The 26,262-nt window shown below is 44.0% G+C and overlaps 1 protein-coding gene and 1 non-coding gene across 20 annotated transcripts in view; both read right to left on the bottom strand.

Moving 5' to 3' along the window:
* NUP214 (nucleoporin 214) overlaps positions 1-26,262 on the bottom strand; it is a 137,251-nt gene that overhangs the window by 49,165 nt on the left and 61,824 nt on the right. For 17 of the 19 annotated variants that reach the window (XR_012332238.1, XR_012332239.1, XR_012332240.1 and 14 more), the window contains 7 exons: positions 26,022-26,097; positions 24,610-24,688; positions 21,615-21,705; positions 19,073-19,134; positions 14,726-16,549; positions 12,626-12,696; positions 2,470-2,626 (listed from right to left, as the gene is read on the bottom strand). Coding sequence is in view for 15 of the 19 variants with exons in the window: in XM_033858887.2 (XP_033714778.1) it covers positions 2,470-2,626; positions 12,626-12,696; positions 14,726-16,549; positions 19,073-19,134; positions 21,615-21,705; positions 24,610-24,688; positions 26,022-26,097 (2,360 nt within the window). In the remaining 4 variants the exon portion in view is untranslated. The remainder of the gene's footprint in view (positions 1-2,469; positions 2,627-12,625; positions 12,697-14,725; positions 16,550-19,072; positions 19,135-21,614; positions 21,706-24,609; positions 24,689-26,021; positions 26,098-26,262) is intronic. The other 2 variants (XM_019920188.3, XM_019920189.3) reach the window with 2 other exon arrangements.
* LOC117312849 (small nucleolar RNA SNORA48) lies at positions 10,600-10,734 on the bottom strand. The gene has a single exon (XR_004527255.1). It is a non-coding gene; the product is annotated as a small nucleolar RNA SNORA48 (small nucleolar RNA).

Raw genomic sequence — 26,262 nt, 5'->3', positions numbered from 1 at the left:
GTGTGTGTGAGCGCGTGCGCAGGCGAAGGAATTCGAAGTCAGAAAAGTGTGTCAGGGCTCATGGAGGGCCCTGCATTATAGCCCAAGGAGTTGGTCTGGACTTGGTTCTATAGTTAGTGGGACATTGCCAAAGGGTTCTGAGTAGGGAGAGTGGCAAAACAAAAGAGTTTTAAGACATTCAATTTGGTACAGGTTTCCAGACCACAGTGTAGGAGACAGCAGGCAGAGAGGGGAGTCTGGAGACTCCTGTGATAACCTGGATGACAATGGGGACACACCCCACGATGACAGGGAAAAAGGAGAGGGAAAGAGCAGGGAAGGAAGTGTTTGGCAGGCAGGAAAAGAGCCGGGAGCCCATCCACACAGGGCAGGAAACTGTACTGCTCAGAGGATCACACACCGCACGGTCGCCCGAGGAGAAAGAGGCCGCCCCTGTGACCTGCAGAAAGCGTTCTCAGTTCTGTGGCGAGGCCAGTGTCCTCCCCAGGGGCCTTCCAGCTCCTTCTCCACTGTTCCTTCCTCTCATCCTGCACTTGGTCCTCAGGGCTACGGAAGCTCTTGTCCGTTTCACTAGCAAATTACGCAGTTTTAAAAACCAAAATAATGCTAAATCTTTCCTGCATACTTTCAAATTCACTTAAACTTCCCTTAAATGTGAAGTAAACTGCTGGTTTACAACAGCTGACGTTTAGGAGATGAAGACCTGCAGGTGTCTGGTATCAAGAACAGATATATGTTTATTTTAAACCAGAATTAGAGAATTAGAAACAATGGTGTGCCTACGAACAACAGGTCGGGGCTGGGCAGGGGGCGTCTGTCCCCGATCTGTAGCACTGTCCAGTTACTATGGTGTACATAACACTCCCTGATGTCACTGAACAGGGAGCTGGGGAGAAACATGCAAGCTGGCTCTCCTGAGCCGGTACAGGCCAGCTCCAGCCCAGCACTGAGAGAAGGCCGTTTTCTGCCAGGTAAGAGCCACGGCATTAAAGGTGAATCTGACAGGAGGAAAGGATTTTTTACAAAGATACGACACACCCACGTTTTAACAAAATAGGCTAGTAACACAATCTTGCAGACAATAATCTGCCCAGGGGACAAACCCACATTTCTCACTAGCATGTTTTATCAAATGCCTGTTCTGTGCCAGACGCTGTGTTCGGCACCTTATGCACGATCTCGCTGAGTTCTAGGTCTGCCACTTTCTGGCTTTGTAACTACAAATCACCTAACCGTTCTGGGCTTGTTTCTTGATTGGAAAAGGGAGACTGACACCCGAGGATCATGTTTTCAAAGTACGTGCCATGGAGCCCTGCAGTTGTGTGCTGATAGCTGGGAAAAAGATGGGGAAACCACCCAGGAGTATTGCTGGTTCTTGGCCCCCGCTTCTGAATACCCTGTTTTTCTCTGTTCTATGTATCAGGATTCTGCGTAAGAGTTCATCTGCAGAAACGGCTTCTGAAAACTGTTACTGGACTTGACTTCTAAGATCCCTTCATTCAAGGGTTCTAAATTCCTCCTAGCAGAACACAAACTTCTGATTATATAATTTCACAAGTTTAAAGCTATGTGTGTCTTCACTATAATCTCTCCTTATATATTACTAGATGAACAGTGACATCAAAATAACTGATCTGTGACTCCAGGAGTCTCAGCAAAGAGTTTTGCTTTTTAACTACATGAGCCTTAATATCAAGGAAACATCTGTTCTGTCTATGGAACACGAGCTCTCGCATTAAGATCGCGTATAGCACAACAGAAGAGAGAAGCTTCTGGTAGAGCGTATTAAACAAGAGAAGCTAAGATGAAGGTGACAGGTGCCCGACTTCCCATCTCAGTCTCCACTGGCAGCAGGATATATTTTTTTAGAAGATTTAAACAAACACATTTCTTTCATTTCCAACCATGAACAGACATCAACAAGGAATCAGCTGGAGAAGAAAAGTGCCGGCAGAAAGATACAGCTTCATTTGAAAACAAGACGAAAACGTAAGAGATGAGAAATAATGACGGCTTCAACTTTTGTGTGACATTTCTCTCCAGTAGCTGAATTTTAAAGCAAATTCAAAGAGAGTCCAACACAAATGAAAATCCAGATGCTCCTCCAAGCACACCCAGCTGGTTCTGCTGCTCTTTTACGCCTGTCTGCTTGCATTCATTTCAAGTCATTTCAATCCTAAGAAACAGAGCAATTTGGGCCTTGGGAGAGAAGAGGGGAGTAGCTCAATACACAGATCCTCTCTCCCTGCAGCTCTGATGTCTCCCCATGATTATATAGGACATCTCATTAGAAAACCAAAAATAAAAAACAAAATCAAAACAGATCACACTGCTTCGGGGTAGATATTTTAAATGGGCCTTCTAGACCTTTTCTTTCCTTTCTACACTTGTCACTGAAGCTTTGATAACACCACGAGGATGACGATGACGTCAGGGGACCAAGAGACTGGGAAAACTTGCTTAACTTACTTGGGGTGGCTGCAGATCCAAAGCCCCCGCTGGCCGAGCTGAATGGGTTTTTGTTGGCTGCGTCTTGGCTGGGTTTCCCTCCAAGGCCACTGAAGAAACCTCCCCCTCTTCCAGTGTTTCCAGACCCAAACACGCTGCCACTGGAAGAGGACGACTGCTAAAAAACAAAAGGGACAGGAAGCACGATAAGATGAGAGGTCACGGTAAAATGGCAGGCCACATCCACGGAGAGGAGGCACTCACAGCTGTGCAAGTGGGAGAAGCAAGAGAACGCTGATTAGTTCTGGTGCAGATGCTCTAACACCCACAAAGGAAGCTGAGCTCTGCACAGGAACACTCTCTACAATCACAAGTTCTCAAGTTCTTCTATGTGCACAGTTCTCTGAAAACATCATTTATGGTAGGTGGGAGTCTTAACAGTTCATCTGCCCTGCTGCCTGCAGTCTCTGCTGGACATGACGCCAGGGGCAGGAAAACCAAACCCTCAAAAGCGCCCCCAAATGCGAAAGTTTAAAAACATGTCTAGGTTATGATGAGCACCAATTATTTTAATTCCTCTAGTGTTTGGCTGACCTCATCAGCAACCGACGATAAGGGATTCACACTGTCTTTTCTCCCAATTTGCGCGCTTTTATTTCGTAATGACTTCCCCAGTACTGCAGAAATGAGCTTAAATTAGCTCCACTGTTGAAACGATGAGCACAGCTGAATTCTGTCCAAGTTTGCAAATCTTATGCTCAGAGGATGGTGAGCACGTGCTGACACAAAGCTGTATCAGGCACCACACACTGTATTTTTGTTTAGAAACTGGTTCTTTAAGGGAGACCAGGGCTAGATTTGAGGGACAATTAATGATTAGTTAAGTATGATCTCTCCCTGGCTGATAACGTAGAATACGATGGGCCATTAGAAATGGGTCGCTGTGCACAGGAACCTTACAGGAGTCCCTTCAAAGGGGAGGGGGGGGAACCAGAGAAGTGTACAAGTCCCTCTTCTTTCTGGCAAAATAAACCACCCACCTCAAAACAGTGAGTGAAATATCAATAAATGAGCTAGGAAGGTAGTGACCTTCAGAAAAGTGCCTAAAATGTAATTTACACGCTCAAAAAATGGTTGCTGTTCAGTATTTTGACAATGACGATAATGAACCAATGACCGAGCACTTTCTCTGTGCTAGGCACTTTTCTACGCACTTTACAAATAACTATTTAATCCCCACAACAGTCAAACCTCTAGCAGCCTGCCCCTGAAACATGCCCCAGCACATCCCTGCTCTGAGCCCCCGTGCCGTGACTTTCTGCCTGGACCATATGACAACTTTATTGACGTTCTGCTTCCCCTACAATCTGTGTTCACACAGCAGCTAGATCCTTGAAAATGGCAGTCAAAACATTTCACTCCTGCTTACAAGTTCTGAAAGATACACATGACTTGGCCCCATCCATCTCTTGGCATCGTCTTCTATCACCCCCCGCACTTGGTACAGTCACACCAGTCTTTTGTGCCTTGGACACGACAAGCTAATTTTTACCTGAGGGCAACATACTTAATGCACTTGCCTGTCTCTCTCCTTTTTTTCCCCCCTCTTTAAACTTCTTTAAAAACAACAGTAACTGTTTGCTACAACCATTTAATGATGAGTAACAGCTTTTTAAAACTTGGAATGAAATCCAACCATAAGAGCACAGGCTTTGATAACTAGTAAACTGACTTTCAAAGGAACGAAGATGTGACAACTACGCGTGCACGCGGAAAACAGAAAGTATCAGGTTTCTTGGCTGACTTCCACGCATCAGGCTGAAACATAGGAAACTGCCAATATACGGACATTTTTGCCCTACAAGGAAAAAACCAAAACAAAAACCCCACCGAACGCAGCAATTTCAGATGGCTCAACTCATTTTTAAAAACATCATCTGAAAAGTAATGGATATCTGCAGAAATGAATAGAAACAGGTAGCACTTCACTGAAGTGAATGTGAATCGACAGTTATTGCATCCTCAGAAGCGGGTTAGAGTATTCCATTCATTTTAACTACAATAAATAACAATCGTTTTTAAAACTTTAAATTATGGAAAATCTCAAAAGTATAGATGGAGGAGCATAATGAACCCATGTACCCATCACCCAGTTTCACCCGCTAACTCCCAGCCAGTTGAGTGTTACCTAGAGCCCCATTTTCTTCCCCTCAGCCTTTATTAGTATGAAGTAAATCCCAGACATCTCACCATTTCATCCACGGATCTTCCAGCATAAAGCTCTGAAACATGAACCATAACCATAATAACATTATCGTGTCTAAAAAATTAATTCCTTTATATCATTGAATAGAGAGCTAGTGTTCAAGATCCAGCCTAATAAGGTTGCCAAAAAACCCTGTGAATCTCGTCCAGCCTCCAGACCAAGCACCATTTCACAGGAAGTAACAGGGTGCTACACTGCAGGGATCTCCAAAGGACCAACAAGCTGCTTTGTTCATCAACTGTACTACGAGGGGAAATAAAAGAGAGGCGGTCCTGGGAGGGCAATTTATAGATACAGAGGCTGAAGAGAACTACCAGCCGATCTCAGTGAGTGAGGCTGACTTGATCCTGATTCAAAGAAACAAACGTAAAAACAGACATTTATGAGACTTCTTCAGAAAGGCATTTCCTGACTATCGAACCTAAATCAGCTTCCCTGATTACTGCCACATCATCCTGCTTTAGTGTCTTCATAGTACTTAAATTAACTATTTGAAATGAAACTGTTTTAATAAAGACTGACACCCCTCCCCACCCCGCCAAATGTAAGCTCTATGGACATAGCCACTTTTGTCTGTCTTACTCATTACTGAATCCTGGCATGAATGTTAAATTAATTTTCACATTCCTGGTTCTCTACTGCCATTTTAACAACATTAAATCTTCTGATCCATAAACACAGCATGTCCTTCCACTTATTTAGATCACCTTTAATTTCTTTAAACAATGTTTCATTGTATTCAGAGCACACGTTTTGCACTTCTGTTAAATGTATTTCTAAGTATTTTACTCCGTTTCATGATACTGAAAATGAATTGTTTTCTTAATTTCATTTTCAGATGGTTTGTTGAAAATGTACAGAAATACAATTAATTTTTATATATTGATCTTGCATCCTGCAAACTTGCTGGTCCCATTCATTAGTTCTAGTTCTGTAGTGGATTCCTTTGGGATTTCTATATACATGATCATGTTACCTGCAGATGCATAGTTTTACTTCCTCCTTGCCAATCTGGATGCTTTTATTTCATTTCTTGCCTAAATGACCTCGCTAGACACAACATATGCTCTTGAGAGCCACTATGGTTGCACGCCATTAGCCGTCCTTCCCTTCTTATTGCTGAATAGTATTCCACTGTGTGAGGACGCCAGGGTCTACTATTCCCCTGCCGATGAACATCTGGACTGTTTCCAGGTGTGGGCTATCATCAACAAAGCTGCTATGAACATTCTGATAGAAGTCTGTCTGTGAGTATATATTTTCATTTCTTTTGGGTGAATACCTAGGACTAGAATTGCTAAACCCTAAAATCAGTGTATATTTAACTTACTGAGAATTTGCCAAATGGTCTTCCAAAGTGGCCGCACCATTTACCTTCCCACCAGCCAGCAACGCATTAAGAGATCTAGTCACTCTAGATCTTTTCCACATTTGGTCTTGTTGGTTCTTAAATTTCAGTAATTCTACAGGTATGACATAGTATCTCATGGTTTTAATCTGCATTTCTCTGATGACTAACAATGCTGAGCAAGTTTTCATGTGCTTATTGGCCATCTGCATAGCCCCTTTTGTAAAGCAGCTGTCCAAGTATTTTGCTTATTTTAAAATTGAGGTGTCTTTTTATTTTTGAGTCATAGGAGTTCTTTATATATTCTGCACAGAATTCCTTTAATTTATGTATTGTAAATATTTTCTCCCAGTCTACACCTTGCCTTTTCATTTTCATAACGAAGTCTTTTGATGAGCATAAGTTTGTAATTTTAATGAAATCCCATTTTTCAATTTCTTCTTTTATGGTTAGTGCTTTTTTGTGTTCTAAGAAATCTTTGTCTTCCCAATGGTTTCTTCACAGTGGCATTATTGACATTTGGGGCCACATAATTCTTTGTTTTGGAGGGCTGTAGGATGTGTAGCCTCTACCCACGAGATGCCAGTAGCGTCCCCCACTCATGAGGATCAAACGTGTCTCCAGACATTGTGATTGTGAAATTCCCCCGGGGGACAAAATCGATACCGGTTGAGAAGCACTGGTTTACTCCAAGGTAGCAAAGATGTTCTTTTTGCCTTTTTGCCACGGTTGTCACATATTTAATACCTTGTTATTAACTGCACAATACATTGTTTCTCTTTATGTCATCAATATTCTTTCTTCAGCTGCTTTAAAAGTTTTCTTTTTGTATTTGGTTTTCAGAAGCTTAACCAGGTTGTGTCCAGGGGCGGTTTTCTGAGGTTCACAGAGTGTCTTGGATTTGTGGATTCCTGTTCTTCAACAAATTTGAAAAAGCCTGGCCATTGTCTCTTCAAAAAATTTTTTTCTCACCAATTCTGTCTCCTCTCCTTCTGGGACTCTGATTGCATTATGCTGAATTGCCTGATACTGTTGCACAGGTCACTGATGTTCCGTCCAATTTTTTTTCAGTCTCTCGGAGCTTCATTTTAGGTAATTTCTATTGACATATCTTCAAGTTCACTGTTCTTCTGTAGTATTCACTCTGCTGTTTAACCTGTCTAATCGTTTTTTATTTTGGATGTTAGATTTAAACTTCAGATACAGACTGACTTTCTATTTGTTTTTGTAATTCCCATTTCTCTTCTGAGATTCCTTATTCAACCATTCTTTAATTTTCCTGTAAATCCTTGAGCACGACAGTTATTATAAAGTCTCTACCTGTTAGTTCTAATACTGGATCATCTGTAGGTTATTTTTTTGCTGATTTCTAAAGTATGACCGTAGGTCCCCCTTTTCATTTTGCTTCTTCACGTGTTACATACCTTTTTTTGTTTGTTAGGTATACTGGACTTTATACAGAGGAACGGTGGTGTGTGACTGAGGAATGCTAGCGTGTTCCCCAGAGAGTGAGAGACCAATTATTCAGATCTCCCTAAGTGTCCAGTTGATCGGGAACTGGTTCACAGATTTAGACCGAACCCACCTCTGGTTAGCCAAACACTGCCTTTGCTTAGGGCTTAGCTTATTTGTCATGTAAGTGTTGGAGCCTGGAGCCAGAGGGCAGTTAGGCTGGAGTGCTACCTTTGGATTCAACAGTTTCAGGGAACAGGAGGTTGCAAGACTGCAAGTTCTTTCTGCTTTACTTTCTTTCTCTCAGCAAAATTGGGGGAGAGGTGAATAGAGGATTTTTATACTGAACTTGCAAGTCTTTCAGACTCCAATTTGTTGTTGTTGTTGTTTTTTTAAAAGCAGCTTTACTGGGATATAATTCATATACCACACAACTCACTGATTTAAAGTATAAAATTCAGGACTTCCCTGGTGGCACAGTGGTTAAGAATCTGCCTGCCAATGCAGGGGACACGGGTTCGAGCCCTGGTCCAGGAAGATCCCACATGCCGTGGAGCAACTAAGCCCATGCGCCACAACTACTGAGCCTCAGCTCTAGAGTCCGCGAGCCACAACTACTGAAGCCCACACGCCACAACTACTGAAGCCCGCGCACCTAAAGCCTGTGCTCCTCAACAAGAGAAGCCGTCACGATGAGAGGCCCACGCACCACAACGAAGAGTGGCCCCTGCTCGCCGCAGCTAGAGAAAGCCCACGTGTGGCAACGAAGACCCAACGCAGCCAAAAATAAATAAATTTATAAAGTATAAAATTCAATGGTTTTGGTATATTACATCTTTAAGTTTTAAAACGTGTGGTAAAATATGTATGACATAAATCTTGCCCTTTTAATCATCTTTTAGTATACAATTGAGTGGCATTAATTATATTCACAATGTTGTGCAACAATTACCACCATTTCTAAAATTTTTCATCACCAAAACGGAAATTCTGTAACCATTAAACAAGAACTCCCTGGTCCCTCCTCCCCCCAGGTCCTGGTAGGCTCTAATCTACTTCCTGGCTCTAGGGATTTACCGATTCTAAATATTCCATACAAGTGGAATCATACAATGTTTGTCCTTTTATATCTGGCTTATTTTACTTAACATAATGTATTCACGATTTATTCATGTGTAATATGAATCACCACCTTACTCCTTTTGAAGGCTGAATAATATTCCCATGTATGAACGGACCACCTTTTGTTTATCCAATCCTCTGTTGATGAACACTGGGTTGTTTCCATCTTTTGGCCACTGTGAATAATGCTGCAATGAGCAATGGTGACCAAGTGTCTGAGTTCTACTGCTGGGTCATATGACAGTTCTATGTTTAGCTTTTCAAGGAACCTGTTTTCCACAATGGCTGTACCACTTTCCATTCCAACCAGCAATATACGAGGGTTCCAATCTCTCCAATCTTTGTCAATACTTGTTATTCTGTTTTTTTTTTTTTTTAAATTATAGCCCTCCTAGTGGTTGTGGAGTGGTATCTCATTATGGTTTTGATTTTCATTTTCCTAGTGTTTATAATACTACTGATTATCTTTTCGTGTGTTTATTGGTCATTTGTTTGCCCTCATTGTTGCCAATAGCTTCCTCTGGCTTCTCCGGCCAGTAAATTTCCTTCGGCAAGGCCTCTCTTCCACTTCCTAAACCCAGGCCTGACATTTGCCCCCGAAAGCTGCTGTACCATCAGGCTCACCTACGATTAACTCCCGTCTGGAAATCAATTCAACAAGGCTTTCTGCCATGTTTTCATGGTCCCATTGTGACAGATTACATTTTCCAAAGATGGTCACAGTAGTATTTCTAGACCTAAATGCTCTTCTAGAGCAAGAGGTGAAGTCTATTCCCCTCTCCTTGAACCTGGGTGGGGCTTTGTGACTGCCTTGAACAAGAAGATGCAGTATACATGATGCTCTGTGACTTCTGAGGACAGCTTCTGCCTGGCTCCCTCTCTTTCTTGGAATATTCTTCCGTGGAATCCAGCCACCATGATGTAAGGAAGCCCAGGCCATACAGAGAAGCCACATGTAGATGTTGTAGCCAAGAGTTCCAGTTAAGGTTGGAACTAACAGCCAAGCCAACCACTGGAGAATGCTACTGAGTTTTGGGGTAATTTGTTACACAGCACTAGATAATTCTAATATCCACAGAGTTAGTGTGATTTTCACACCATCTGGATTTTTCTTGGTATTATGATGAAAATGAAGTTCTTCTATATCCTGGCCAGAATCTACCTGTATCCTTAGATTCTTCTCAGAATACCCCTACTACCTGAAAATTCATTCATTTTTACAATGCTTATCCTGTGCTAGCCACAGTCCTAAGCACTGGGGATACAGCAACAAATATAACAGATAAAGCTCCTGCCATGATAGAAAAAAAACTCATTTGAATTTCTAGCCCCTCCAATTGCAAATATAATTTCTGTGAAGGAAGAACATGAGGTGCAGGGCAGTAACCAATATGGAGTTTATCACAGTAAGCTTTAAATCTCTTTGCTCAAATTATGCCTGCGAGAGAGAGAAAAAATTTATGCCTGTGAAAGTCACGCACGTAGCTCTAATTTGCTCATTTCCACAATGTAGTAACGTTCTACTACAGAGTAATGTAAGTTCATCTGCCCGGTGGAATGGCCATAGCTGTCTGGGTTGCTTCTAGTCCTGTTATTGTAACAGTGTACCCTGGCGCACAGGTGCATCAGTTTCTCCAAAGAACAAACTAGGAGTGGAACCACAGGGCTTTACTAGATCACACCAGACTATCTTCCAAGGTGGTGTGCCAACCTACGTCCCAGCTAAGAGTGTACGTGAGTTTCTGTGGCTCTGCATATCTGCTGACATTTGGTATTGTTGGGCTTTTCAATTTCTGCTGCGTTACAGGTGTGCACCCCTTAGTGGTTTTACTTTGTGTTACTACTTAAGTTGAATATGTTTACGGTCCTCTGGCTATCCTTTTAAAAAATGTTTTCTTATTTCTCTCTTTTTCTCCATTGTGCTAAAATATACACGCAACTTACCATTTTAAGCTTTTCTCCCCCATGCGTCTGGGGCATGAACCAGGCATGGCCACAAACCAACAGCCAAGCTGGGATAAACAAGGAGTTGCTTTGTCCCCGGCTGATATGAGACAGGCACCAGCGACTAGGTGCCACTCGACCCAGGTCAGGGGCAACATTTTAAGGATTTTAAGTGTATAATTCAGTGGCATTGAGTACATTCCACAATGCTGTGTAACCAACACTACCCTTTTTTATGACGTCTCTTGTCCTTTTTCTTTCTGTTGTGTTTTCTATTAAGTTTTCTATGTACAGAGCTCAATGAATTTTGACATATAACTGTTTATGATGTTCAACTTTTTTTTTCTTTGTTTTTGGCTGCGTTGGGTCTTCGTTGCTGCGCGCGGGGGCTTTTTCTAGCTGCGGTGAGCGGGCGCTACTCTTCGTTGCGGTGCACGGGCTTCTCGTTGCGGTGGCTTCTCTTGTTGTGAAGCACAAGCTCTAGGCGCGCGGGCTCAGTAGTTGTGGCTCACAGGCTTAGTTACTCCGCCGCATGTGGGATCTTCCCGTACCTGGTATTTTCAAGTTTGTCTTTTATGTCTTTACGGCACGTAAAACGCAGCTGTTTTATAGTCTAGGAAGTCTTTGGAAATGTGGGTCTCATGTTTACTCTGGCTCTTGATCATAGTTCCTTGTTTCCTGTTGTGATGAATTTACGTGTGGGAATCAATGTCCTTAAAAATTATCTGAGGCCTACAGTTACTTTTCTTCAGAGTGGCCTGTGCTCTTCTGCCAGACATCTGGAGACACCGCCATCCTCGGATCGGGTCAAGCCACATTCTCAGGCCGAGACCGGTGAATCTGGAGTCACAGCTTATCGTGGGGAGGGTCTCTTTTAGCCCTCCCACTTTGTACACGTCTTGGTGAATGATGTCTGCCCCTTTGCCCTTTTGGTGTTGTTAACGTAGGCAATTCAGGTGCTCTCAGATTAGTACGTGCTCTCAGGGCAGAACTGGCTTCTGTGCTCCACTCACTTCTACAGGTTCCCATTTTCCATTTAATCTGATTTGGTTAAATACCTTATTAGTTTATAAGTGCTTTTGAAACTGGTTTGTACGTTTTATGTAGCCATTTTTAGCTGTTTTCAGTGGGGAACTTGAAAACCAGAAGTTCTGTTTCTCGGTCAAGGATCACTGACTAGGGCAGGGCCCATCTTCTAAGGAAAAAGGTGATAAAGAAAATCTCCTACTGAAGACTTGGAAGAAACATAATATGGCTACCACTTTCTTAACTACTGGACAAGTACCACCCCCACCTTTAGAAAGTCACAATCGTTTCCAATATATCAGAGTACCTTATGAAGTTACCGTGATCTAAATGTAGCAGCTAGCTTTTACAACAGTAAATTTAACCCCTCTAGGCCCTCCGTGTCCTCATCTGTCAAATGGGGATAATAACAGCATTACCTTATACAAGTACTAATGATTCCAGGACTCAGTGCGTGTACAGCACTTAAAACCACACCCAGCACATAGATAACCACTAGCTAGACAAAGTGAAATGGCTCAGGTCACCGAAAGGTCCCTGGACTATATACTGCTTCGCACAGGGCCACATACAGTTTCTGTTGCATATCCTTCTTCATCTTGTTTAAACAACGACTTAAACAAATAAAAACTTTTAGCTCAACGGCCTTAAAAAAAAAGAAAAAAAAAAAGGCCAAGAAGCAGATTTAACCCATGGGCCATAGTTTGCCAATCCCTGGCCTAACAACAGGCAGAAGATTGATGGAAATCAGGCAATGTGCTTTAAAGTGCTTCCCGAGAGGACTTTCACACAAGGATCAAAACTGTAGTGATTCTCTCAAATCAGAGGCTGAGACTTCTGCATCCCCAAGGGAGCTACAGAAGGCAGAGCTTGAGAACAACAGGGCTGTTTGCTGGGGCTGGTTACATCCTACAGGACCGGTTACATCCTACGGGAACATGACTGATTGTATCCTATAGGAACGACGCAAATGGGTTTGATACATGTTGACGTGAATAGAGGCAAACGTCCATATTTACCTGGCCAAAGACTGTTCCACCAGTACTGGCTGCTTGACCAAACAAAGAACCAGTATTACTAGACCCAAAACCTGTAAAATAAAAAGAAAACCAAAGTTTAATTTGGATGAACCTTCTATAATATCAAAGTTTTGTTTTTTACTTTTTAAATGGCATGTAGGTGTGCTAAAGTGCCTCACAATAAATCAACTCATGAAGAAAATCTGTTTTCCTACCTAGGAAAGGGAGAAAATTATGAGTAAATAATTTAAAGAAACCCTTTTTTTCATTGCTAGAATTTTATAATAGTAAAAAAAAGTCCCAAAGTCCCAAGGACTGAATCCTTGTCTCCTACCAAACCCCAGGCGGGTGAGGTCTCTCAGCGTAGCTCCCCTAGACTTAGAGCTGCCAAGAAGTGCTTCCAGCGTCTGACTTAAAACCATGAATATTCCTACTCCCTGGTTACCTCTAATCTCAAATACCAGATTCTTTCAGGGTAGTTTATCTTTCTTCTAGGTGGCATAACGTGGTTGAGGTGCTGAGTTAACAGGGCCTGGGAGAATCAGGAAGAACTATATTTTATAACAAAAGAGCCCCAGATGAGGAGCTGGAGGACAAGAGTTCCACGCTCATTTATCTGCTACTGGTCTAGGCAGGGGAGCTCAGGCAAGGCTCAGTTCCTCAACCAGCGCTGGAGGAGGCCGCTCAGGTTATCTTTCCACCTAGCTCCTGTAGGAAAGAAGGGTTTTTCAGAGGTTCTCAGTTGTACTGAAATAGTTTTGATTATACTTGTGAACGAGGATTCTCAAGTTTTGACTGCAGAACAAAAAGATGCACTAGCGACAGCGTTAACTATCCTACTCTCTTTTAAGACCCACAAGGCCTCTTCCCTGCCCGTTCTCTAGACCAACTTATCACATCTCCTCCCGTCACTCAAACAGGCCAAGCAGCCTCTTCACAGGGCATCAGGTGGATCCCAAAACTGTCGTGCACCACTGTGTTCTTGTAGTGGAACATAGTGGGAGCTTCACAAACATTTGTTGAAGGCAGGAAGGAAATGACTTCCTTTCTAATAAGTTATGAACCAGTTTCCAATAAATTTTCACCAAAGGAATGAACGCGCAGTTACTTGTAATCCTGTCCACCAAATCATTAATCTTTGATTCCGCCCCCCATCCCCTGAGCCTGATGGCTGAAGAAATGCCTTTCATAAGATAACCATGGAGAAAGGAAAATTAGAAAAGATATTTGAGTTGTCCTGTCTACTGGTTTTAGGAGCAAAAGCAGCTGCTAAGATTGGACATGCAATAGTGAGGATTACATTTTACTTTCAAAAATAGTAAAATTTAAAGATTTGTTTTTTTAAAAGAATTACACTGGGGCTTCCCTGGTGGTGCAGTGGTTGAGAGTCCGCCTGCCGATGCAGGGGACACGGGTTTGTGCCCCGGTCCAGGAGGATCCCACATGCTGCGAAGCGGCTGGGCCTGTGAGCCGTGGCCGCTGAGCCTGTGCGTCCGGAGCCTGTGCTCCGCAAAAGGAGAGGCCGCTACGGGAGAGGCCACAACAGTGAGAGGCCCACGTACCGCAAAAAAAAAAGAATTACACTGAAAATAGAAAAATAATCCAACTTCTCAAATGTCACTATTTGCCCTTCTAGAAAGCAAGGTGGTGTCAGCGGAAATATGAAATACCGGCAGCGCAGAGGACTAGGATGAGGAGCTCTGGAGTCTAGTCCTGGCTCCAGTACTGGCACTAAATGACATTAGATCAGTCACCTCGAGGCCGGACAGGTTTGGACATAATGACCTTGCAAATGTAAAATTTCATACTTATGAGTCATTTGTTATTTGCCATGACTTTACATCTGTTTTTCTCCCCCCATGAAACTGGCACTCCGGTGGCTAGGAGAGTGGAGAACTTGCTGAGAAGCACAACTGGAGCTGCAGTGATTAGACCAAAGAAATGCCCGAGACTGCCAGTGGCCAGGCTCCCTTCCGGACTTTTCAGAGCCTCTTCTGTTTTCCTTTCCTTTCTTTTAATCACCAAACTAATGCAGATTTGCTGCAAATGTTTCAAATAATACAGAGGACAACAAAGTAAAAATCTTCCATAAATTCTTACCTGAAGCTTGACAAAAGCTAAACCCAGAGGATGGCGCTGTCGTGGTGGTGGCTGAGGCGCCACCGAACACAGAGCTTCCCTGCCCAAAGCCAGGGCCCTGGCCAAAAGCAGGAGGGCTGCTCTGGCCAAAGAGCCCCCCTCCAGTGTTGGCAGAAGACTGTCCAAATGAGAAGGAGCTGGAGCTACTGGCGCTTGAAGATGCACCGAACACGTTCCCGCTGGTGGACGCGGGGGTGGGGGACGCGGACTGACCAAAAGCCGGCACGGAGCTGAAGCCGGGCTGACTGAAGGAAAAGCCGCTCGCGGGGCTGCTGGTCGGCTGCCCGAAGGCCGGGGCCTGCCCGAAGCTCGTCTGTCCAAAGACCGTCGGGGCGGAGGTGCCAAACGCTGGGCTGCCGAACCCCGAGCCGCTGACCTGCGGCGCGGCAGCCGCCGTGCTGGCGATGCCGCCCGCCTGCTGTCCGAACAGGCTCGGGGCAGTGCTGGCGGCCACCTGCCCAAACATGGGGGTCGCCGAGGGGGCGGTGGCTGTGTGGCCGGTGAGCTGGCTGAAAGCCGAGCTAGAGCTGGCGGCCGGTGGCTGAGTAAAGACAGGCGAGCCCGAAGTGACCGCCCCAAACACTGCGGGCTCCGTGGCTGGGCCTGGAGCATCACCGGAAACAGCGCTGGAGGTGGCGGGAGGCCTGGATGTTTCTGGGGCCACGGGGCCGGCACCTGGGACGGCAGGTGCTGCGACGGCAATCTGCCCAGGCGCTGCCGGGGTGGGGGCAGGGGACGGCGGTTCGGTCTTGGCGTCCGGGGCCCCGGTGGCTGCCGGAGTGGCCTCCGCGGACGGCGCTAGGACGGTGGCACTGGGCGCCGCTGTACCAGGGCTGCTGGCCGCAGGCTGGGCGAGAGCGGGCTCCTTCTTCACAGAGTCAGACGTTTGAGAAGGAGCTTGGGGAAGCTGGGCGGATGGCTGCTGCCCTAGGAGGGAGGCTGTTGACACCAAGGCCTCACTACCACCTGGCTTCTCAGGCAGAGCCGATGACGTGGCTGCTTCCGTGCTTTTAGCGGAGGACGTGGGCACGGTGGGAGCAGATGCTGAACTCAGGAGGCTGCCAAACGACAAGGCGGGGAGGGATGTAGGAAGGGGTGTGGCAGCGGCAGCAGCAGAGGACGGCGCTGTACTACTTGTCTGCTGGCCTCCGAACGGAAAACTGGTCTTGCTACCGCTTAGCGATAGCCCCGCAAAACTGATTACGCTGGAGGGTCCCGCACTGGTGAGCGGCAGGCTGCCAAAGACGCCAGTTGAGGAACTGCCGGGGCTGGGGCCGGCCGCAGCCGCCAGGGTCACTGTGGTGGCAGCCACAGAGGAGGTCACGGGAGGCTCCACGGGCTTCCCCAGCACCACGGGGCCGGTGAAACTAAACCCGGAGGGGACGGCCGAAGTCTTGGTGGGCTGTGCACTAGCACCAGTCCCGCCTGGGGATGAAGCCTTACTGGCTGCCTTTGTAGAATCATCTGCTTGGCCAACCCGCAGTCCTGAAAAACTTCCTAGAGTCTCTCCAGCCAGAGAACTTGGAAACAGAAGCTCTCCCAACTTGGACGGCGGAGCTTCCACCTTGCCAGAGGGGGTGGAAAGAGCAATTCCAGAAGGTGCCACAGGCCTGCCGCTGGATGGAGCAGACTCCCCAGGAGAGGGACCAGCAGCTCCCGTGCTACTTGACGTCGTCATTCCCGAGGGAGGGGAGCTTTCAGGAATGGCCTCGTAAAAAGGTTTGCCTGTCCCGCCAAAGGAGAATGTGTCCAGCTGGTTTGACTCTTTGCCGGGGGGTGCTGCCACTAGCAAGAAAAATAAATTAGGAAATGGACTGGATTTCACAAAATATGACCTATCACAGTCTCACTGACTTTTCTAAGCCAAAGCCTCTCTCCTCCCTTGATACTGTCAGGGACAGCTTGTTCTGACAGCAGCAGACAGAACAAATGCTTCTCCGCAGGAACGTTAGCTCTGAGTCATCTCACTGAGGTGGGATGAACGAATGTTCTCTTTATGACCATTAAATAATAACAAATACATCTCTATCTAGAGTACATGAAATTAACCTAGTGGCCCAAAAGAGAAAGAAAAGGCATCTTCCCACATTTCCCCCGTGTGTGCGCCGCAATAACATTCCTGGCAACAGTACTAGCATATGGACCTCCTGAGAGACCAGGAATTGATCCCTTTTTTTTTTTTGGCCGCACCATGCGGCTTGTGGGATCTTAGTTCCCCAACCAGGGATTGAATCCAGGCCCTTGACAGTGAGAGCACGGAGTCCTAACCACTGGATCACCAGGGAATTCCTCCTTTGGTTTTATGGACAGATAGAGTGTCAATCCACAGGCAATCATTTTTACCTATAATTAAGGGCTACTTCCTAGTGCTCTCCTCACTAAGTGCTTTCATGGCAGCAGTGTGGCCAGATGGTCAAGGACATACGTGGGCTCTGAGGCTGGGGGCTCTGCCACTTGCTGGCTGTGCAACTCTGGAAAAGTTAATTGACTTCTCTGGGCTTCAATTTCTCCATTTGGAAGAGAGAGCTAATAACAGTACGTACCTCACAGAGTTGTCATGAAGATTAAATGAAATACAGGTAAAGCATTCACAAGGCCTGGTCAAAAAACTGATCAATAAAGACTAATTTGATACTTACAAACTGAAATTGGTCTATCGAAAGTGCTGGTTGATGTTTCTAACTCCATGCTCTTTTAAAAAGTCTGTCTAGGGGCTTCCCTGGTGGTGCAGCGGTTGAGAGTCCGCCTGCCGATGCAGGGGACACGGGTTCGTGCCCTGGTCCGGGAAGATCCCACATGCCGCGGAGCGGCTAGGCCTGTGAGCCATGGCCGCTGAGCCTGCGCGGTCCGGAGCCTGTGCTCCGCAGCGGGAGAGGCCACAACAGTGAGAGGCCCGCGTACCGCAAAAAAAAAAAAAAAAAAAGTCTGTCTATCACAAACTCCTGAGAACACTGCAAAGCCCCTACTATATACAGGTAATTTCCAGAAACCCCTCTTTGTATCACTGGTGTTGTGCTGAGCTGTTTATGATTTTGGATCATTGTCTATTCTTGTATTAGTGAAAATGTTTATGGAATTACTACTGTGTTTTAGTACTAATTTATTTCATTTAGGATTTTTGAAATTATTCTGTTCCTCTCCAATCTTTTTATATCATTGAGTTGTTTTTCTTCTAGAAAGTGAGACTGGGGAGAGGGTGGGCCTCAAGGGTATTCAGCCACATCTAAGTGGGCAGAACAGTTTAAGAATCACTGCTCCAGAGAGAAAGGAATGAGATCAACAACCCTTTCAGTGCCACACACAGCTCAGGTTTAGGAAGTCTGCTATGCTTTCAGCTCCCTAATCTCCCTCCAGGAGGTTTTAGGAGATCCCTTTTTTACTAAAAAAAACTTCTACCACTTGGGTTGACACACAGAAAGCACTCATAAAAATGTGTTGAATGAAGAGATGAAAAATGGTCATTGTCTTATTTATCATAGGGAAAATCTAGAACGAGCCTAAATGTCCAAAAGGTGAATAGTTAAATAAATTGTGGCACATCCACAAGACAGGAATTATGTGGCCAGCAAAAATGACATTTACACAAGATTTTCAATAATACTGGAAAACTCACAAGAGATTGTGTTAAATGGAATAAGAGTGGAAGCAAAAACCCCAGAAGGAAATATAACCGAATGGCAATGGTTAAGGGTACAATGTGTGATTCCAGAACACATCACTTTTATAATAAAATATAACAATCACTTTTATAATAAAAGTTTTCTTTTTAAAATAAAAGAAAAGTAAGCTTAATTACTTAAACTGAGAACTGGGAGGCACTTAAAAAGTACATCTGGTTTCCTTATAGGTCTTCAAATTCTTTTAAACATTAAAAACATGCTGGTTGGTAGATGTGCAACAACATGCGTGAGACCAGTGTGTTTTCTGCCAGGTTATCAAGGAAAAAGATGAGTTCAGTCTTTGATATCTATAGTACTAAGTCTATCTCATCCTATGAATTGATACAATTTTAAATGACATAGGAAAAAGATGGAAAAAATAATTCACATGTAAACATTCACATTTAAAGCACAGCCTTGCTTTTCTAGAAGCAAATCCTTTCCTTGTACTTAATTATGAAGAGTAGAAGTCCTTCCCCAGTTTTGTAAATCTAGCCTATTTTTAACGCATAATATCAACACCAGGTTAATTGCAGACACTTTAGGCAAGACGCAGCAGCAAGCAAAATGTCAACACATCTGACCCCCAAAACCTGCACTTGTTTAGGGGGAAACACAAAAGTAATGCTATGCCATGCAGAGACTGTACCTTGTGTGGCCGTGAAATTAGAAGACGGTGTTGGTGTGACTATCCCAAAATTAAAGCCAGTCCTAGGGAGGGGAAGAAAAGAAGCTAAAAATGAACACGCCCAAGGCACAACATTGCCCTTTTAAAGTACATTTTATAATTCATTCACACAAACTGTTCTCGAGGGACTTACAATCTAGAAGATAAACGTCAACAAAGTGAAAGCACATTATCTCTGAAGCAGCAGAGCCATCGCAAGCTCTCTAAGCGGGGAGAGACAATTTGTGGGTGAGGTAAGAAGGGAGAAGCAGGTGAGAAGACCTTGGAGGAACAGCTGGGCTTTCCACGGGGGAGGCTGGGGTGGGGACCTATTCCAAGGAAAGCAAAGGAGTAGGAGAAATGCACTGGGAATGTTTCTGTGGGGAGAGTGGCCAGAGCAGATGGCCCACCTAGTGAGGAAGACGAGACAGGCTGGAGGACCTCTATGACCCGGACCGAGACCAAAGAGCGCGTCAGGACAGTGCACGCCACAGGGAGGTGACGGACAGCACAGAACAGGAGCCACTGTCTCTGCCGTTCTGACAGAATGCTTAGTTCTGGGCTGGGAAATTTGGTTCAAAAGCTTTTCTTTTCTTTTTTTAAAATTTTGGCCACACCTCGCGGCTTGCGGGATCTCAGTTCCCCAACCAGGGACTGAAGCCGGGCCGTTGGCAGTGAAAGCGCCGAATCCTAACCACTAGACCACCAGGAAACGGCCCTCAAAAGCTTTTCTGACTCTTGTCATCACGTCGTCTCTTTCTGTACATTTTCTTTACACCATGAATGAAGACACCATGGCCAAAGAAGAAAACGCAGCACGAGCTGAGCCAGAGCAGACTATTCACTGTGAGAAAAGTTCAAACAGCAAATTTAGAACTCCACAGCTTTAAAATGTAAGGGGCCAAGCACACCAAATACGGTAAGAAATGGTAAGGTCTGGACTTAGAGTTTTCTTTTTAACCCATCATTGGCTTCGTCAAATGGACCAAGACCACCTAAGAGGATGTGTTAAACATTTCATCACATCAAAAAAGAAAACAATTCTCTTTCTTCTTCCCAAACTTGGTGAAGAAATTTTATCTAATAACGGTAAGCCACTGACCCAATGACCCAAACCTTTTCAGGTTATTTTAAAAATGGCAAGAAGACTATCAGTTCACAGAAGTAAAGATTAAAAGATGCAGTAACTCCAGGGCTTCCCTGGTGGTGCAGTGGTTAAGAATCTGCCTGCCAATTCAGGTGACTTGGGTTCGAGCCCTGGTCCGGGAAGATCCCACATGCCGTGGAGCAACTAAGCCCATGTGCCACAACTACTGAGCCTGCAGCCTGTGCTCTAGAGCCGTGAGCCACTACTACTGAGCCCGTGAGCCACAACTACTGAAGACCGCGTGCCTAGAGCCCGTGCTCCGCAATAAGAGAAGCCACCGCTGTGAGAAGCCCGCACACCGCAACAAAGATTAGCCCCTGCTCGCCGCAACTAGAGAAAGCCCGCGCGTAGCAATGAAGACCCAACGCCAAAATTAAATAAATAAAATAAATAAATTTATTAAGGAAAAAAAAAAGATGCAGTAACCCCTGGCACTGACCTACTCTTTAAAATTTGCTCCAAACTACCTTTGGGAAGTAGAAAACATAACGATTGACAGTAAAATATATATAATTTCCTCCCCTCAAATTCTATTCTAACCACCTCCTTTCTTTTAAGTGGTTAGGTTGAAGGATGCTCAAGAAACAAATTCACGTCAGGAAAAAGAGATTGTGGTCAATATGATTCCAGTTACAAAAGCATGACCTGAAAGAGCTTAAGAGGCTTTTCTAATGGAACTGAACATGCAACTCTTCACAGTAAAAACAATCTTTGGATGGGTTTTTATCTCAGCCACACAGAGCCTAGCTCCACCCCTGAAGGGGAAGGACGCTTTGGCGACCCTCACAGGTTTCAAGATGAGTGCTTATAGCACAGAGAAAAGGCACTCTCCTTCCAAGGTTAATAAAAGCTCCCTTTGGAATGAGGGTTAGAAGACCCTTTTGTTTTTAAAGATGACTCAACTTGACAAGTATAGCCATCATTACTTTTTAAAAAATGAAACAGAAATGTATGTCCCCACATCTATATAAAACCCAAATTTTCAAATGGCTACTGTCTTGCTCTCTCAGAAGTTGCATATAACGTGACCTCTCAAGGCAGCAAAGCCAATCCAAGCTTCTCACCCAGCCCCCAGACGGTGTCAGAAGGAAGACACCTCAGTGTGATAAACGTGATCAACCAGACTCACTACCCAAAGAAAATGGAGCTTATCCTAGAAAACAGAACAAATAGGCAATATGTAATGACACACGTCTAAACCGGAATCAAAAGGGGAAACAGTTACATTAGGACGCTAAACTACGGCCACTACTACCGAACGCATCACTGCAGTGATAAGAACTCTGGCTTCACATAAGTATACCTACTGATTGTAGGATTTGGGGCAGCTATCTGTAAGGTTGCTGGTGATGTCACAAAATTTAGTTCACTACTGACCCTGACGGAGAAAATGAGAAAGACTTGCTGAACTGCCCAACAACAGACGGGGTAGACGTCACAGCTGTCTCTATCTTGGTTGCCACTGGTCCTGAAATTATGGAAAAAAATGAGAACGTTACAAAAAACCAGTTAGAGTCACCATTTTAGTTTAATTCTCTGTGGCAGCGAATGTGTGGTGCCGTGTGGAGCGCAGCCCCAGGTCACGCACTTTCTATGACAAGTCGGTGGCCGCAGCGCTGCCTAAGTCATGCTGCCTCAAGGTCTCTGAACTTGCTCTCTGGCTCAGTCACTGTCAATTCCAAACCAGGACATGCCACACTTGCCCCTTTGCAGGAAAGAGGTCAAAATAGCTGGAGTGCAGTTCAAATTTAAGGCTTTAAAAGTAGCTTTTACAATTACCGAAAAGTAATATATACCAAAGGAAAAACAAAATTCCAAAGAGAAACAGGATAACTTAATATCTCTGAGTAGTGACTTCATGGCTATTTGCTTTCTCTCTGCATTTCTGTATTTTCCATAGACTTTTTGTATTTAAATAATAGTTCTTTTTTTTTAATTACAGAGGTAACATATGATTGCTGTAATATAGAGAAGTATAAAGAGTTAAAAGTGCAATCCATCATCCTTCCCACATTCAATATACTGTAACTACTTATTAATAGTCTGGGGTATTACCTACAATCTTTCCCCTATCGCTCTACTTTTAAAAGGAGGACGGGAATGGGGGAATTACATTTAAAAAGCCCAAATCAGGGATTCCCTGGTGGCGCAGTGGTTGAGAGTCCGCCTGCCGATGCAGGGGACACGGGTTTGTGCCCCAGTCCGGGAAGATCCCACATGCCGCGGAGCGGCTGGGCCCGTGAGCCATGGCCACTGAGCCTGCGCGTCCGGAGCCTGTGCTCCGCAACGGGAGAGGCCACAACAGTGAAAGGCCCGCATACCGCAAAAAAAATAAAATAAAAAAAAGCCCAAATCAAACCAAACCAAACAATAAGAAAATGCACCTCCCTTTAAGTAAGTATGGGATAAATATTTGTAAAATTATCTAACAAACCACTATAATACAATGTGATGTGTACAAGGCTGTCCAAGGCAGCCTGACTTATAATCTTGAAAAGTTAAAAACAATCTAAACTATCTGCAGAGTACTATTAAAACTTAACAGGGTACAACTACACAGTGAAGTCTTAGGCTACCATTAAAATGAGTGAGGTAGAGTTGTATCAGATCTGGAAAGATGAACACGATATTTACTTTAGGGGGGGCGGGGAAACAGATTACATATCAATATATACAGGATATGACTATTTTTGTTTAAAAGAACAATACACATCAAACCCCAAGAGATACACATCAAATCGCTGAGCGCTGTTATCTCTGGAACAGGGAACTTATAGGGCAGCTTTCGTTTTCTACATTATATAGCTCTACACCATAGACTTTTTGTGGACTTGTAATAGTTCTATGATCAGTAAAACAATGAAGGTATTTCCATTATTAAGTAATAAGGGAATTATTCTACAGAAGTTTCAGAAATGCATTTTTTTTTTAAAGAAAGTTTTTGCAAACTCTTAAATAGTACTTTTCAGGGAAATCTTCCTACTTAAGAAAAGTCTGTTTCCAGAAAGTGAGGACAGAAGGAAACACACAGCAAGGACAGAGAATATTTCACAATCATCACTGAATGGTGAATCCTAGAAATCTCTTTGCAAGTCATGCTAACTGCCTAGACATGCACAAAACAAAGCCCCTTAGATGTCCTTGATTCTTAACTTCAGGAGTGACAAAAAACTCTCCAATAAAATCCTTGAAAGGGGTTAAGATACATAATCTTTCAAAAATTTTTTCTCAAATATTAGCTAGAAATGGAAGCAAATTTCTTAATTTGAATCCTAAATGATTCAAAGGTCTTCGACAAATTCCACTGAAATTTCCCTTCTAACATAAAGTTTTAGCTGCTAGTTAAGAAGTGCTATACACCTTCTCATGGAAGGCTTATATGATAAAAACTGTGCTCCTCCATTAATCCGAATTCTAGAATACAACTTGGGCTTACACAATAATGGTTTTCTTCTGAGTGCAAGGAATACTTCTGAAGATAAACCCAATATCCAATGAGAAAGATTTGACTACAGAGAAGTTGGGATGATGGTATGATTGTGTAGAGATTACGGAAAGCAGGCTGCTAAAGTGTGAAGTTCAGCATCTCGAACAGAATTTATTAGCTTGAAGACCCACTGGAGAGCATGAATCAGAATAAAAGCTAGAGTCCAGACCATGGTGAGAACGCTGGACTGCGGGCAGCACAGTCTAGCATTTTCTGGGCCGTAGCAGAAAGTAACACATGTCAAATGAAGCGGACTCTAACACAGGGTCAACAAAAGGGGCTGCTGAGGAAGAGCCCACATTAAACTAGGCACTACGTGTAAGCACACTTCTATGTCAAGTGGGCTAGGGCGGCGTGGATGCCTGGTCAGAGCACTTTATGGTGACTGTAAAAACTAATTTTGGTTAAGAGTAATTACGCCTGAGTGACTGCTGGAAGCATGTGAAGCCACAGTCTTTTAATACTGAATTTGATCTACTCTGAGGTCTTATATTGTAACAGATCCATTTTACTTTCTGTGTTTTACCAGCTTTTGAACTGTCCTCGTAAACCCAGAGAGTTTTTCTTTCCTTTGTAGTAGAAGAAGTAGAGTTCAGTGCTCTGATCCACTCCTCTCTAAACTGATTATCCAGCAAGGCAGGTGCTCCTTTTTAGGAAAAACATTTAAAGGCAGGCTTTCTCCTATTGCTCTCATATTTCAGAAGTCTGCAGAGCTGCTGAAGGGCTCACTAATTTCCTGGATATTCTACATCAACTGAGGCCTTTCAAATATGTCTTTACTGTACGTGATTTCACATCAAGCTGCCTTTGTGATCCACACAATAAACTCTACTGTGGAGCATATCTTTCACCTTTATTTTCACTAAAACAAAAGTGCAAACTTACCTGAAGCTTTATCACCAGATGACAATTGACTGGACGCTGGTGTGGGCCCAGACGGCTTTAAGGCATTTATCAGAGATCCCTATAACAGGAGCAAGACATTTATGTGAAACCGCAAACGAGCCTTTGGAATAAAGGAACATGCAAAATGATAACATAATTTAAAATAAGCAAGCACAAACACTTTGATTTAGTTTAATTTTGTTTTTTCTGTTTCAATTTAAGTCAGTATTTTTAAATGCTTACCACATGTAAGATCGTATCAGAGATGGGAATATTCCACAAGCACCAAGAAAACAGAGTCAGGCCTGTTTAGCTGGTGGCTATTTCCTCAGTGCCTAACACAAGACTTGGCACGTAAAAGGCACTGGGATATTTGATACACAAATGAAGGAAGAAGTTAATGAATGAAATAGGTCCTGGCTCTCAACAAAACTTATAATAAGGTTAGAAAGCAAAACTGTTCAACTTATCCACCTCCAGTCAATGTTCCTTTCCTCTTGGCAAGGCAAGAGGATTTGTGCCTTACCATGTGTCCTCCAAGGTGAACATGGAAACCTCCAGAAGAAAGACCAAATGCTAACCGCTTAAGTGTCATGTTAAGTCACGGCAAGCTAAGGAGTAGACAGTCACGTCTGAGAACTCACAATAGGCAAGTTCTGATGTTCAATCTCAAACACAATCTACCATTATTTCTAGAGACAGAGATGAGTAGCAGAGCAACCAGGTTTCTTAGGGAAAGTCTCCGAGAGAGCTTGGTCTACCTTTCACCATCTCCTATGATTTTCTTCTGGATTGCATAACTGTTTATAATATAACCTATCTTTGTAAGAGACAGTGTTTATCAGGCAACAGCCTGAAAGTAGACATAACACACATCACTTAAGATGCAAGGTCTGAAAAACAGGGATTGCAAGAGAAAGCAAGAGAACCTATCCCCTGGATGCTGACACGGGAAGGTACAACGAACAAAGCAGTGGACAGGAAGAAGTTGGAAGACTTGGGTTCCATCATTTAATAAAAACCGTGGAAGCCTGCGTTAGTCACTTGAGCCCCGGCTTCTTCATTAGTGAAACACAGCTGAACACCTGTCTTGTCTATATGGTTGTTGTATGCGTTAACTAAGACAATGTTAAAAGAAAGTAAATTTCAACTCCATACAGATACCCCATATACAAATACAGAATTATGACCCAAGATTACTAGGTGCAGGATGTCACATGGCCTACAAAGACAGTATCAGGTCCTAACTGATCTACCAGGTCAAGACTGGCATAAACTGTGGGGAAAGGATCACAGGCCTTTGTCAGACTTACAGTTCCTTTAAACAACATGAAGACCTAGTACAGCACTGTCTTCAGTTACAAAGACGGTCACTGCAGGTCACGTTAGCAAAGCCCAAAGCAGCACGTTACCTGCTTAGCTTGGTGAGCAGACGCTGGGGTCAACATCGGGTGAGGTGTTTTGGCTGCAGAGTACGGCACTGAAGAACTGAAAAACACAAAGCATATGCTCAAGAGAAAGGCATGACTGGGTGTAAATCACATTCATCCCCGAGCCAACCTTCTGTCCAAAACAGTATCAATTTGGGGGTAGAATATAGATGTCTGGGACCCTAATCAAAGTCATTTGACATTTTTCGGATTGCAGACTGAA

This window comes from Tursiops truncatus, chromosome 6 (genome assembly GCF_011762595.2).
Source record: "Tursiops truncatus isolate mTurTru1 chromosome 6, mTurTru1.mat.Y, whole genome shotgun sequence".
Classification (NCBI taxonomy): Eukaryota; Metazoa; Chordata; class Mammalia; order Artiodactyla; family Delphinidae; genus Tursiops; species Tursiops truncatus.
This window is presented reverse-complemented; position numbering and strand designations above follow the sequence as displayed.